Below are 14,010 nucleotides of genomic sequence, written 5' to 3'. Positions count from 1 at the left end.
TTTGATAACCAATTATATATTATCATAGGCTTATTATAGTGACTCGCAAGAAAGATTATAAAATCTTACATCATCTCACACCAACACATAGAACATACATACCTGCGCACTGGCTGTGGCCACTGAAGACCCTGAGGCAGAAGATGGTCTATGTGGAGTAGACAACGGTTTAGTAGCACCCTGTGTTCCACTTCCTGTTCCCCCGGACAGACTAGTCCTACTAGTTCCGCTTGAGTTAAGGTTGCTACCTCTGCTGGCAGGTACATTCATCGCAATTCCACTCAAGCTGTTCTTGCCAACAGTTCCAGTGGATGTTGAGTTTGTTAGCTTTGAAGGGGCCTGAAGGTTTTTTGTAGATGAAAGGCCTGAAGTGCGATTAGTGGGCAATAAATTCAAGGTGGGAGACTGTCTGCTGATGTTTATTCCACTGGGCTGTTTATGGACTAGGTTGTTACTACTAGAGTGGCTACTCTGGGCTACTAGTGCATTTGTACTGGAAGAACTTGGGGCTACAGTAGGCTTGGGAGTTGGGTTGGATTTAGAAATAAGTTTAGTTGATACTGAAGGCTTAGCTGACAGAGAGGGCTTGGGTGAGGAAGAAGGCTTAGGTGAGGGCAAGGGTTTAGGGGATGTGGCAGGTTTAGGAGATGCGGCAAGTTTGGGGGATGCGGCCATTGTGAAGGGAGATTTGAAACCCTGCGTGGAGATTTGTGACACCATAGCCTTGGCTAAATAGTTACTGGAGGTAGTGGTGCTAGGTGCTGTCCTAGAAACCAGGGAGTGGGACCCTGGAGAACCATTTCCAGGTGAGGGGGTTGATAATGGAAGGCGGTACATAAGTGGCTTATCTGAAGTCTTAATAAGTGGGGATGAACAGGAAAGTTGGGGATTATTACTTAATTTCACCACTGGGTTGGTCTGTGATTTACTAATCGTTGCTTGTAATGGAGACACATAGTTCTGTTGGACAGCCGAATGCTGGTGCACCTTTGTTACTGGTGTTAATGAAGAAACATCTTGGGCCTCGGATGTTCCCAGAGTGTGAGAGGAGGCAGCAATTTGGGCTTGGGAAGAGGAGGAGATGTGAGTTTGTGAAGAGGAAGAAGCGTGAATCTGGCTTGACCTCTGTAGTCCTTGCTGAAGTAGCCTGGCTGGTAATGGTTCTAAAGAAACTTTAGGGTTCTGAATTGAAGAACCAGCAATAAGGCCAGAAGAGATGCCAGTATGAGCTAAATCCTGGGGTTTCTTTGGTACTGGCCCTGTGTGACCAGCAATTAGACTTGAAGAATGTGCAGTCTGAGTAGCATCTAGTTTTTTGGGGGTAGCCAGTGGCAGCTTACTCATGATACTTGCTAATTTTTCTTCTCTCAGCCCTGGACGAGGTTTTGTAGTTGGCATGCTTATCCTTGAGCCAACTGCAGGGGCCTTGCTCCCATTGTTGATAACAGCTAAAGCTTCAGAAACAACATCTAGTGAAGGTGAATGGAAAGAAAGTTCTTCATCTAGTGAGTCGTCGAGGCAAATGGTTTCTTGGGCTGGTGCAGAGCTGGAGCTGGCTATAGCAACGGCAGATGTGTTTGAGCTTGTTGGAGGACCGCCAACTGAAGCCACCAACGACGCAGGAATTTTTTGGTCCTTTTTTGGACTACACTCCTAGAATAACCAGCATGATACCGGAAAAAATAGAAATGGCTAATAAAAAACTACAAAATTAATTGTAAAGAATTAAGCAATTTTCAAGATAATTAAAATTATTTTTCTACTAGAAATCTTTAGAGACTGCCAAAACCAAAATAATTTTTGACAAAACAGAGCTCCTGACTATACACTTCGCAAACATGCTGTATCACGGTCGAGAAGAGGGTTTTTTTTTACATTCCTCCCCTTACCCCAAGGAACAAAGAGTTGAATTGTATAAGAAGAGGGCTTAACACCAAGTGGAAGGAACACTCACACTCTTGTTACATTACTAATGAGCCCCTCCACTACTTGTATCAGATCTTCAGATACTAGTCCAAATCCCTCTATTCAAACATTATTCCCTTTTATTCTCTTCGTACTCAGGAGAAATTCTGACTTAATGTAAGACTCCTCCCAGCTTTGTCTATTGTGGTTTGCGAAGATGCTGACTCTCTCATTGCATTTTCCTGTTGTGTAGAGAAAGTGGCACATCAAACTGGCAGATGATGTAATCCAATCATACTTAAATTATGTTTTCTATTCATTAGGTGAACTTGTAATTTATTTATAACTTACTCATTTGTAATTTATTCAACATATATTTACTAAGTGTTCATTATGAGCAAGGCCCTAAGCTAAGAAAACAAGTTATTAAGAACGAAAACTCTCAGGCCAGGCACGGTGGCTCATGCCTATAACCCCAGCACTCTGGAAGGTTGAGGCAAGTGGATTGCCTGAGCTCAGGAGTTCGAAACCAGCCTGAGCAAGAGTGAGACCCTCATCTCTAGAAAAATTAGGTGGGCCAATATTGTAGCAGGTACATGTAGTCCCAGCTACTTGGGAGGCTGAGGCAAGAGGATCTGATTGCTGAACCCAAGAGTTTGAAGTTCCTGTGAGCCATGACACCACAGCACTCTACCCAGGGTAACAGAGACAGACTCTGTCTCAAAAAAAAAAATACCTAAGTAAAAAAAAGTCTTAAAATTAAAAGAAGAGATGAAAATTACAGAATAGTTCATAGTAGTCAAAAAGTAAGAAAACTAAAAAGCAACTGTTTCTTTTTTAAGATTAAGAAGAAAAAAATCTATTACATAAAAAGTTGTCACCCTCAGTAGAGTGCCATAGCATCAACGCCCACAGCAACCTCCAACTCTCAGGTTTAGATGATTCTCTTGCCTCAGCTTCCTGAGTAGCTGGAACTACAGCCTGCCACAATGCCTAGCTGTTTTTGTTGTTGTTGTTGTTATTGCAGTTTTTGGCCAGGGCCGGGCTTGAACCCACCACCTCTGGTATATGGGGCTAGTGCCCTACTCCCTGAGCCACAGGTGCTGCCCAGCCCAGCTATTTTTTTCGTTGCAGTTTGACTGGGGCCAGGTTCCAATCCACCACCCTCGGTATATGGGGCCAGCGCCCTACCCACTGAGCTGCAGGTGCCACCTTCTGTTGGTTTCTGAAAACAAACACATGAACCCCAAACCAGTCTGTTTTTATTATATATTGGTTTATACAACCATAGCACTTACCTTAAGCATACTGGGGAAAGAATGAAGAGGAAGGGTCTTTATCATCACCTCCTAAGGTATTACAGTAAGTAAGCTGTTAAGAATGCTGTTACACTCTTAACTTCCTTAGCAGATTCTCTAAGCTTTTATTCTAACACCCCAGATTAAAAAGCTCACTGCCTATCAGAAATACATGATATTAACTGGATTGAGATCACAATTGTCTACTAAAATGAAAGGATAATTTCATCACGAAAAGTTTAATATGAGACATATGTTTGCTTTGACATGCCATATAATTACATATATACAATCAGTGAAAACTCCATCATTATTATAAAAATTACAGAAGTGAGGGTGGGGAAATGTATAAGAATAATATTGGTAATATTATCAGTAGAACACTGCTGCTTTAAATAACTAATTTTTCTTTATAAAAATAACACTAAATACACTTAACAGAATATTGTACAGATTTAAGACTGTTCATGATATACAACTGAGTGAAAAAGCAGGTTGTCATTTATATAGAATGTCAATTCAATAAATGAATGGTTGGTTGCATGGATGCATGGATGGATGGATGGATGGAAAGGACAGAGAAACAGAGATCCAGAGAAGGGAAGGAAGATGTGCACCAGAAAGTTCAGAGCTTTTCTTTTTTTATTTCCTAATGAGAAATTTCCAGGTACTTTTACTTTTCTCCTGATGTTTCTGTATTATTTGTATATTCTACTGTAGGCATTTCCTTATATTACCTTTATAACTAAAAAAAGGATGGAAGTGTAAGGGTAAGAAAAAAACTATATCAGCAATAAAGCTTTTCCATTTTTGGAAAAGAAAAAAGTTTAATCACAGAGAAACAAGCAAACAACAAAAAAACCTGATAGGGCAGTGCCTGTGGCTCAGTGAGTAGGGCGCCAGCCCCATATATGGAGGGTGGTGGGTTCAAACCTGGCCCCAGCCAAACTGCAACAACAAAAATAAAATAAAATGAAATAGCTGGGTGTTGTGGCAGGCGCCTGTAGTCCCAGCTACTCAGGAGGCTAAGGCAAGAGAATCGCCTAAGCTCAAGAGCTGGAGGTTGCTGTGAGCTGTGATGCCATAGCACTCTACTGAAGGCAACAAAGCGAGACTCTGTCTCTTAGAAAAAAAAAAAAACAACTGATGATTTCTCCATATCATCCTAACACATTCATTAAAATTCTGATACATTTCCTACCAAATTATTCTATTAATCTTATGTTTGAACCGATGTACCAAAATCTAACCAATCCTGTATGAGGGGTATTAAGAGTTTAATAGTCTAATGAAAATCAAGTTAAGTGTCAAAAAAAGTCTGAACTCAACGGATTTAATGAAAGATTGGTTATTATTTGGATTAGAAGACAAAGTAGGTACTAAGAACCATTTACTCTGTATGTAAAGAGGCTCTAATACCCAAAGTTCTGAAGCCACAGAGGAAATGATATTGACTTGGCCATAACTTCACAAGCAAAGTAAGTCAAGTATGCAAAGAGATGAAGGCTATGGAGAAAAGTCTAAAACCTGAAGGGTGTGGACTTTCATTAAAATTTTAATTTCAAGGGCGGCGCCTGTGGCTCAGTCGGTGAGGCGCCGACCCCATATACCGAGGGTGGCGGGTTCAAGCCCGGCCCCGGCCAAACTGCAACCAAAAAATAGCCGGGCGTTGTGGCAGGAGCCTGTAGTCCCAGCTACTCGGGAGGCTGAGGCAAGAGAATCGCTTAAGCCCAGGAGTTGGAGGTTGCTATGAGCTGTGTGAGGCCATGGCACTCTACTGAGGGCCATAAAGTGAGACTCTGTCTCTATAAAAAAAATAATAATAAATAAATAAATAAAATAAACTGCAAAATGTTAAAAAAAAAACTTTTTAATTTCAAGCAATTATAGATTTTTATCTCTAGAAGTTATACTTGGTTTTCTTTCAAATCTACTTTGTCTATTTTTAGAGGATTTTTAAAAATTACCTTTACGTACCTCTTTTTAAATAATTAAAAATTTTAAGTAAAATTACAGTATTTTATGTTCTAAACCCAATACATCTACCACTTGCCTTTCTTAGGGACCTAACTCTACTGTTCAGGTTTCTACTGACACTCACTCATAGTAACTTCTTCCCTCACGTGCTCTGTGTTCCAGACTATAAGCTCAGGACCATCACAGTTTACAGATAGCCAAGTCTTTGATGCCTAGGAAGAGGGCACACTATACCTGGGAGAATTTGCTTTTGCCATTTGCCCTGGGTTATTACCAGCTCAATAACTTGACGTTACTGTCTCAGCTTGGGGTTTTCCCAGATCATATAGGCAGTATAAATTGAACTTTTAATTTAAAAGGGAATTTTTTCAGGAAAGAATTTCTTCTTCCAATCCAGAATTCAGGGCAGGATAGGCATTTTTTTTAATCTTTCTGCTAGTGGGTACTTTTATGCAGGCTTCATTACAACTTATGACCTACACAAGTTCAAGAAAACCTGATCTGTTATGCTCTGAGAAGAAATGTAAAAAAGAAATCACAAGTTGATGAATAGAAAGTGGTAAATGCTCACAAGGGCAACCAAAATTTAAGTGATGGAGTAATACTGTCAGCTCCTTCTTGGTTTTTGGCCTCTTGCATAACTGTGATGCTTGTAAAGGATATTTGTTATATCTTATCCAGTATTTCTAAGTAGAACCAAGTTAAGCTTTACGGTTTAATTAAGGTATGCAGATTTTCCACTACAGTCATTTATTCTTCCAAATATAAAGGTCCTGGGATTACTACAAAGGTGAAAACATTCATTTTATAGTACCTATTGATCTTTGCTGAATATCATATATCCTCTTCATCTTAAGAATACATTTCAACATTCAGCAATTATTAATAATTAAAGATTTGGCTCAATACTTACTTTTAGTTTGGGTTTAGGTGCAGGAATCACCTTTTTCTTTGCCCTAAGATAAAACATTATAAAGACGATCATTTCAGCAACAGTATTTCACCTACTGGAAAATTACATTAATAACATACAGACTTTTAATTATGTGAGTAAACAATTCCTTCTGCTATTTGGAAAGCTCTTTTAAGAGAGAAACTATATAAAACTGCTCAGTTTAAATGTGAATATACAGCACCATTTTCCCCACTTTGGATTAATAGAAAGAAAAACTAAATAATTGTAAAATATAAAATGTAGATAACATTTTTTAAAACTTAAATATGAATACATAAAATATAAAGTAATTCAAAACAGACTAACAAAGCTGTCTAAGGAGAGTCACTTCAAAAAACTGGTAAGAACTGCTGACAATTATTTGTAGGAAAACAGAGCTTCAAGGAACTTCAAGTTCAAATTAAACCATATTAAGAAGTTGTGAATGAGATTTAACTAAAAAGAAAAAACTTTTTTTTTTTTTGAGACAGAATCTCAGTATGTTGCCCTGGGTAGAGTGCTGTGGCATCATAGCTAATAGCATCCTCAAACTCTTGAGCTTAAGCAATTCTCTTGCCTCAGCCTCCCAAGTAGCTGGGACTACAGGTGCCTGCCACAACGCCCGGCTATTTTTCTGTTGCAGTTGTCACTGTTTCTTAGCTGGCCCAGGCTGGGTTTGAACCCGCCAGCCTCGGTGTATGTGGCTGGCGCTGTAACCAGTGTGGTACAGGTACCAAGACAAGAAAAACTTTTTTTTAGTGGTAAGATAGGATTTTTATTAGAAGTTAGAAAGGAATACAGAAGAAATAAAAAGCACCAGAGTTTCTGGAAGGGGGAAAGAACTGCAGAACTCCCTTGGGAGTCTCCACGTGGGCTCTTTTATCTAGGGGTCTTAGGTCTAGAGGATTACACGTGGCTGGCAGTTGGTCCTTTACAGTCTTTGTCCCTGAGAAGGGATTAGGGTGTGTGCTCCTACCCAAGGTGGAACCACCAAAAAACCATCACAGGCTGCTTTGTTCATGATCTTGTCAGAGCCCAGAGGGTGTGTCCTGAAAAAGGCAGTCTGCTTGTGCCTGGAAATGGGGGTCTGGTCTCTGAGCGCCCCTGGGCCTAGAGAATGTGGGGGCTCTCTGTCTAGCCCTGAGTGGTAGAATCCTGTATCAATCCTCCTCTCTGAATAGAAGCTCTAACTGCTGTTAGGGAAGAAAAAAACTTTTAAATGTAAAAACAAAAATAAAAAAAATGGGAGAAAAATTGTAAGAAAAATTACTATGGAACCTTACACCTCTTAGAAAGCAGTGTGAAAAGGTTTGAAGATTAAAAAACAATCTTTTGAGTCGTATATAGTAAAAGTACTCAACTGTTTGTTAAATAATCAACCATCTAAAATACCTCACCTGTGAGAATATTCCTATTTCACTAGGTTAAAATGCCACTAATTAAATTAACAACTATCTTGATTAGAACTATAAAATTATGACTTCATTAAGTAATAATGAAGCAGAAGTAATTTTCAAAGTTTTTTTTTTTTTTTTTTGTAGAGACAGAGTTTTACTTTATGGCCCTCGGTAGAGTGCCATGGCTTCACACAGCTCACAGCAACCTCCAACTCCTGGGCTTAAGCGATTCTCTTGCCTCAGCCTCCCGAGTAGCTGGGACTATAGGCGTCCGCCACAATGCTCAGCTATTTTTTGGTTGCAGTTCAGCCAGGGCCGGGTTTGAACCTGCCACCCTTGGTATATGGGGCCGGCGCCTTACCGACTGAGCCACAGGTGCCGCCCAATTTTCAAAGTTTTTAATGAAAGCAAAAAAGAAATTGGGCAAAAGAATAAAAAAAAAAAAAAAGAGAGAAATTGAGCAAAAGAACTCCAGAACCATCTAGCCCATAGATTTTTACTTTCTGGTACAAAACAAAAGAGAAAATAAGTGATAACAATGAAGCTATTAAAAAAAAAAAAACTGAGGAAGCAGACCTATATAAACACCTCTAGAATTAAAGTGATGGGTTATTTATAACTGAATAGCAATGCATATGTGGATTCAGAACTACAGTGGTCCTCACCCCTTACCCATGGCTTCAATTTCCCGTTTCAGTTACCTGCTATCAACCAAGATCTAGAAATATTAAATGGAATATTCCAGAAATAGAGAAAAACACCATAGTTACATAACTTTTACTCTAGTATATTATTAAAATTGTTCTATTATTAGTTATTACCTCTTACTATAAATTATTATTATAAATTAAACTATGTTAAGTACATATGTATAGGATAAAAACATAGTATATATAGGATTTGGTACTTTCTGCAGTTTTAGGCATTCAGTGGAGATCTTAAAATGTTTTCCCAAGGACAATGGGGGGCTACTTTTTAGAAAAATTAAAACCATAAATACTACTGACACAAATATACACATAAATAAAATTTACTTAAAGAATAAGCTACTTGCAAAATAAACCCACAATGTATGAAACCAAACTATTTAAAATTTATACTCAAAGAACAAGAATAAAAACTGAAATCCAGTGCTAACTCAATACATCCTTGATGATATACAGTTGACCCTTGAACAACACAGGCTTGAACTGTGTGGGTCCACCGATATGTAGATTTTTCTTCCACCTTTGCCATCCCTAAGACAATCAGACCAACCCCTTCTCTTTCTCAGCCTATTCAATGAGAAGACCTATAATGATTCACTTCCAATTAATGGACAGTAAATACATCTTCTTAGGGTTTTTAAAATAGTATTTTCTCTATCTTACTTTAATAATGCCATATATAATACATATAATAAATGTGTGTTAATGGCCTGTTTATGCTATTGATAAGGTTTCTGGTCATCAGTAGGCTTTTAGTAGTTAAGCTTTGGGGCAGTCAGAAGTTATATGTGGATTTTCGACTGCATGGCAGTTGGTGCCCCTATGCCAGCAATGTTCATGGGTCACCTGCACTCACAAAGCATCCTTCTCCCAAACTAAAAAATTCCAATACAACTATATACAAGTGATTTTATAATGTTGCCCAAAGGATGTTAAACAGATCTCTTAGCAGAGTATCAAACTATAGCATTTAGTAACCTGCTAATTTTATGTTTGTTTGTTTTTTTTGAGACAGAGCCTCAAGCTGTCGCCCTGGGTGGAGTTCTGTGGCATCACAGCTCACAGCAACCTTAAACTCCTGGGCTTAAGCGATTCTCTTGCCTCAGTCTCTGAAGTAGCTGGGACCACAGGCGCCTGCCACAACGCCCGGCTATTTTTCTTTTTTTGGTTGCAATTATTGTTGTTTGGCAGGTCCAGGCTGGATTCGAACCTGTCAGCTCTGGTGTATGTGGCTGGCGCCTTAGCTGCTAGAGCCACAGGCGCCGAGCCCTAATTTTATGTTTTAATAACCCTAAAACCATACTTGAGGGCTATAGAGCACTTCTAAGCTATAGGTAAAAATAAAACTCTTATAGAGTTGACCAATATTCACCCCAAAATGAAACCTTAGAAGAAACTTGTCTTTTTATTGTATGTCAGAGAATGAGAGATCTTTCTCCAGTAATCACATCATTAAAGAAACATTCAGTTTTTTTTTTTTTTCTTTACAAAAAGACGCAACAATTTTATGAAACATTCAGTTTTAAACAAAAGAGTATGTTAATTTTGGGGCATACAATCCTCTACAGGACAAAGAAGTAAGTATGTACAGGGATCTGGATCTGTCCTGGCAAGCTCAGGGCAGCAGAAGGCTGTGGGTTACCTACGAAGATGGTCAGAAGAGGTAAAGAAAAAGACACAGGAAGACGGCAAGGGGGCCTAGGAACAAAGGAAAACTCTTGAGCCATCTGGGTCCCAGGACTCCCTAATACCAGAATCCCAGGCTGGTATGTGTCACAATACAGATTTAGTAGGTATTTAAAGAATAGCCTGAGAACTATTTCAATACATAAATGTGTTCTGAGGTCCAAACAGTCAAAATGAATTTTTATTTTTTTAAGATAGTGGTAAAATTAGAGCTAGCCTACATGTACATTTAAGTTCTATTTCAACTACCCTGTTTCCCCGAAAATAAGACATCCTCCAAAAATAAGACCTACTTACAGGAAAGATAAGCCATTCCCTGAAAATAAGACCTAGCACACCTTAAAATAAGACACTGTCTTATTTTCGGGGAAACAGGGTAGTATTTAATAAATGATAGATACTTTTGCTAACTAAAGCACATAATGCAAATAAAAATAAACAAAGCAATCTGGAATCTGCATTTACTCACGGAGCAGAAGTAAGATGGTTATGCACACTTCGGCTTTCCTTAAAAAGCATTCTGAAAAAAGTAAAAGGATACAGTTATTTTTTACTGTAGATAATAGGGTAATTGATTTTTTAATCACTTGATTTTCTCTTTTTATAATCACTCAATTTTCAACAGGCTATTACTTATTTACAAGTATAAATTGTAATAGTACAAATACACTCAATAATGCATTTTATGGAGATCTTTTCTACTGATTTAAGATGAAGCCCTCTAAGATCATGGGTTGAGATAGTCAAGTTTATAAATTTTTACATTCTTAACTTTTGAGAGCTACCCTTAAGTTTCTTGAAATACCACTCTATATTAACTATTTTCAACAGAACCTAAGGCTGTGTCTTTTTTCCTGTGTTCTAAATCACATATTCAGTTCCTTATCATTACTGAAGTTCCCTGCCCAAAGTTCATAACACTTTGGAAGTCTTCTTCCCCTTTTCTCCACTAGTAAATTCTGGTGCCAAAAAAATAAAAAGGTCAATAAAAAACTCACCTTATGCTGATCTCAACATTTCTATGTCCACATGACTATCACTGGTTTATCTTTTAAGTGCTTGATGGTTTCAAACCAAAGATCATCTGAGATAACTCAGCAAAATCAATGTCACACAGATGTGTGCATATGTGTCTATCGTTAATAATAGCAAAAATAAGAAAGTAAAATAAAATCCAGGAAGTCAAATTTCTTACCTTGCCTGCATCCAGCCCTTAGGCCACAAGGGCTTCACCTCTGTCTCCATGAAGGATTTAAGATAATCCTCAGCAGACTGGCTTTTGTTTGGCTCTAACTCATAGCATCCCAATTTGATCTCAACAAGGTTACATAACAAGGTTCTAAATAAATTGAAAAAATAGATATTTATATAAAAATCTGACTGTAAAACTGAACTTTGAGTTTGAAACAGATTTTATAAAAAGCACATAAATCTGACATCAATAATATAGATTATCTAAAGAATTCAGAAAATGACATGAAGATAATTTCTAACATACATAATTCAATGCACTACAATCAAACCTTTTGAAACCTTTAATAAAGGCACTAAAGTTAAAGGAATAGTTCTCTATCTGGGGCATAAAAATATTGATGAAATAGATGACTAATCAAAGTCTATGGAGCACTTCACCTTCTGAACCAGTATGAATTACATTAATAATAATGAAATTACTTAATTAATAATAGTATATGAAAATAAAAGCGATAATACTCTAAGTATATTAGGACCAAATTAATATTCTTTTAAATAAATTTTCCCTCTATACTGATCTTTGGTTGCTTCCAATCTACTTTTGTATTTACCATAGATTCTTCTTATTAGGAATCTTACTTCTGCATTATATATATGATTAAAGCAAAACCAAGGTAAATCTTACCTGATGGTATCATCCCAGTGGAATTTTTTTCTTGGTCCTATGACACGCTTCCCTGGTTTTTCATCATCATCTTCCTCGGATCCATTTTTTTCTCGTTCTTCATCTGTTTGTAATCTAAAAATGAAAAGCATTTTATGAAGCAAAATTTTAATCCAACATAGCCCATATTATGTTCCACAAACACTTGCTGAATTGTTTAATCAGCAATTAACTCAACTTAAAACTTTGAAAATTACTATTAATGAAGGTGTCATATGACAGTTTTAATGAAGATATTTGTTTAACTGATGGCATTTTAACTTAGTGAAGTAGAAATATTCCCATAGGGTGAGGTATCTTAGCTTGTCAATAATTTAATTACTTAACAAACACTTGAGTATTTTCTCTTACTATATAGGGCTCAAAGGATTGTTTATTAATCTTCAAATCTTTTCACACTGGTTTCTAAAAGGATAAGTTTCCATGGTAACTTTTCTTACCTTTTTTCCCCCTTGCCATTTCATATTTTATTTACATTTTTACATTACAAAGTTTTTGTTAAGTTAAATCTCATTCACAATTTCTTGCCATGATTTAATTTTTTCTCAACTCAAAAGACAGAATAAGGGATTTACCTTTCCACATAATATTTTGAATTTAGAAGCAGTTATAAAGCAGTATGGTAAATAAGATTTTTTGTTGTTGCAGTTTCGCTGGGGCCGGGTTTGAACCCGCCACCCTCAGTATATGGGGCTGGCGCCCTACTCACTGAGCCACAGGTGCCTCCGGGTAAATAAGATCTTTGAACTATAATATAAAGGCTCAAACACTCTCATCTCTCAGGTCAGAAAATATTTTTGTCCAACCTCAGCTTGTCAAGTTGGTCAACATGTGATATGTCTGATTAGTGTCAATCAGCTCTTACTCTGCTCACATACACAGATTTAATCAACAGATTTCTTTTGTGTTTCTCTCCAAAGCAAATGAGTGCCATTTAGACATGCCATTTAGAAAATATTCAATTATAGCATGTCAGTGATCTACATGGATTCCTACTTGAAAATGAGGTCCACGTAACAACAACCTCCAACAATTAAAAGTAGTTTTCAAATGCAAAAGTCTCAGATAGATGAGATACCTACTTGGCACACTTAGCTTGACTGCGAGCCTGGCAGTCCTCCTGGTATTTAAATAGCTGTTCAGGCATGACATTGCTAACAGCCAGTTTCAGTTTCTGCAGAGGTTCTCTTAAACGATCATCCTGAGAAGAAAACATACTAAAAGTTTTTTCCAAACTTATTTACAGAATTCAAAAGATGAAATTTAGGTTTTAGGTATCAATTACAATTCAATACAGTAGCATATTTAAATATGGACATTTCTTCTACAGCAAAGACTTCTCATAATGCATATTGGGTATAAAATTAGGATGATTATATTTCTCAGTTAGCCAAAAAGAATCCCAGTTTTTACCTACTGCCCCAGCATAATTATGAATGGTGTTCCTTTATATTCTTTTTTTGTTGTTGTTGGAGAGAGTCTTGCTCTGTCTCCAGGTTAGAATGCTTGCATCATCACAGCTCACAGTAACTTCAAACTCCTGAGCTCAAGTGATTCTCCTGCCTCAGCCTCCCAAGTAGCTGGACTATAGGTGTGCATGACCACACCTGGCTAATTTTTCTAATTTTTGTAGAGATGGATTCTCATTCTCGTATAGACTGGCTTCGAACTTCTGGCCTCAAGTGATCCACCTCGACCTCCCAAAATGCTAGGATTATAGTCATGAGCCACTTGTGCCCAGCTCCTTTATACGCTAAAATGCCCCCATGGAGGCTAGGCGTGGTGGCTCACACCTGTAATCTCAGCACTCTGGGAGGCCAAGCAGGTGGATTTCCTGAGCTCAGGAGTTCCAGACCAGCCTGAACAAGAGTGAACCCCTTCTCTAAAAATAGCTGGGTGGAGGGGTGGGTGCCTATAGCCACTTGGTGGCTGAGGCAAGAAGACTGCTTCAGCCCAAGAGTTTGAGGTTGCTGTGAGCTATGACACTACAGCACCCTACCAAAGACAACAGAGTGAGACTTGGTCTGAAAAAAAAAAAAAATGCCCCGTGGCGCCTGTGGCTCAGTGAGTAGGGCGCCGGCCCCATATACCGAGGGTGGCAGGTTCAAACCCAGCCCCTGCTGAACTGCAACCAAAAAATAGCCGGGCATTGTGGTGGCTGCCTATAGTCCCAGCTGCTTGGGAGGCT

At 38.1% G+C, this 14,010-nt stretch overlaps 1 protein-coding gene across 6 annotated transcripts in view; it reads right to left on the bottom strand.

The window, feature by feature from the left end:
• The window catches only part of UBN2 (ubinuclein 2), a 79,619-nt gene that overhangs the window by 22,846 nt on the left and 42,763 nt on the right, over positions 1-14,010 (bottom strand). For 5 of the 6 annotated variants that reach the window (XM_053554000.1, XM_053554003.1, XM_053554001.1 and 2 more), the window contains 7 exons: positions 12,905-13,023; positions 11,784-11,897; positions 11,100-11,243; positions 10,374-10,424; positions 6,094-6,136; positions 3,204-3,254; positions 103-1,653 (listed from right to left, as the gene is read on the bottom strand). In XM_053554000.1, coding sequence (XP_053409975.1) covers positions 103-1,653; positions 3,204-3,254; positions 6,094-6,136; positions 10,374-10,424; positions 11,100-11,243; positions 11,784-11,897; positions 12,905-13,023 — 2,073 coding nt within the window. The remainder of the gene's footprint in view (positions 1-102; positions 1,654-3,203; positions 3,255-6,093; positions 6,137-10,373; positions 10,425-11,099; positions 11,244-11,783; positions 11,898-12,904; positions 13,024-14,010) is intronic. The other variant, XM_053554002.1, reaches the window with a different exon arrangement.

Source organism: Nycticebus coucang, chromosome 11, assembly GCF_027406575.1.
Source record: "Nycticebus coucang isolate mNycCou1 chromosome 11, mNycCou1.pri, whole genome shotgun sequence".
Classification (NCBI taxonomy): Eukaryota; Metazoa; Chordata; class Mammalia; order Primates; family Lorisidae; genus Nycticebus; species Nycticebus coucang.
The sequence above is the reverse complement of the archived record's forward strand: the minus strand, read 5'-3'. Positions and strand labels throughout refer to the sequence as shown.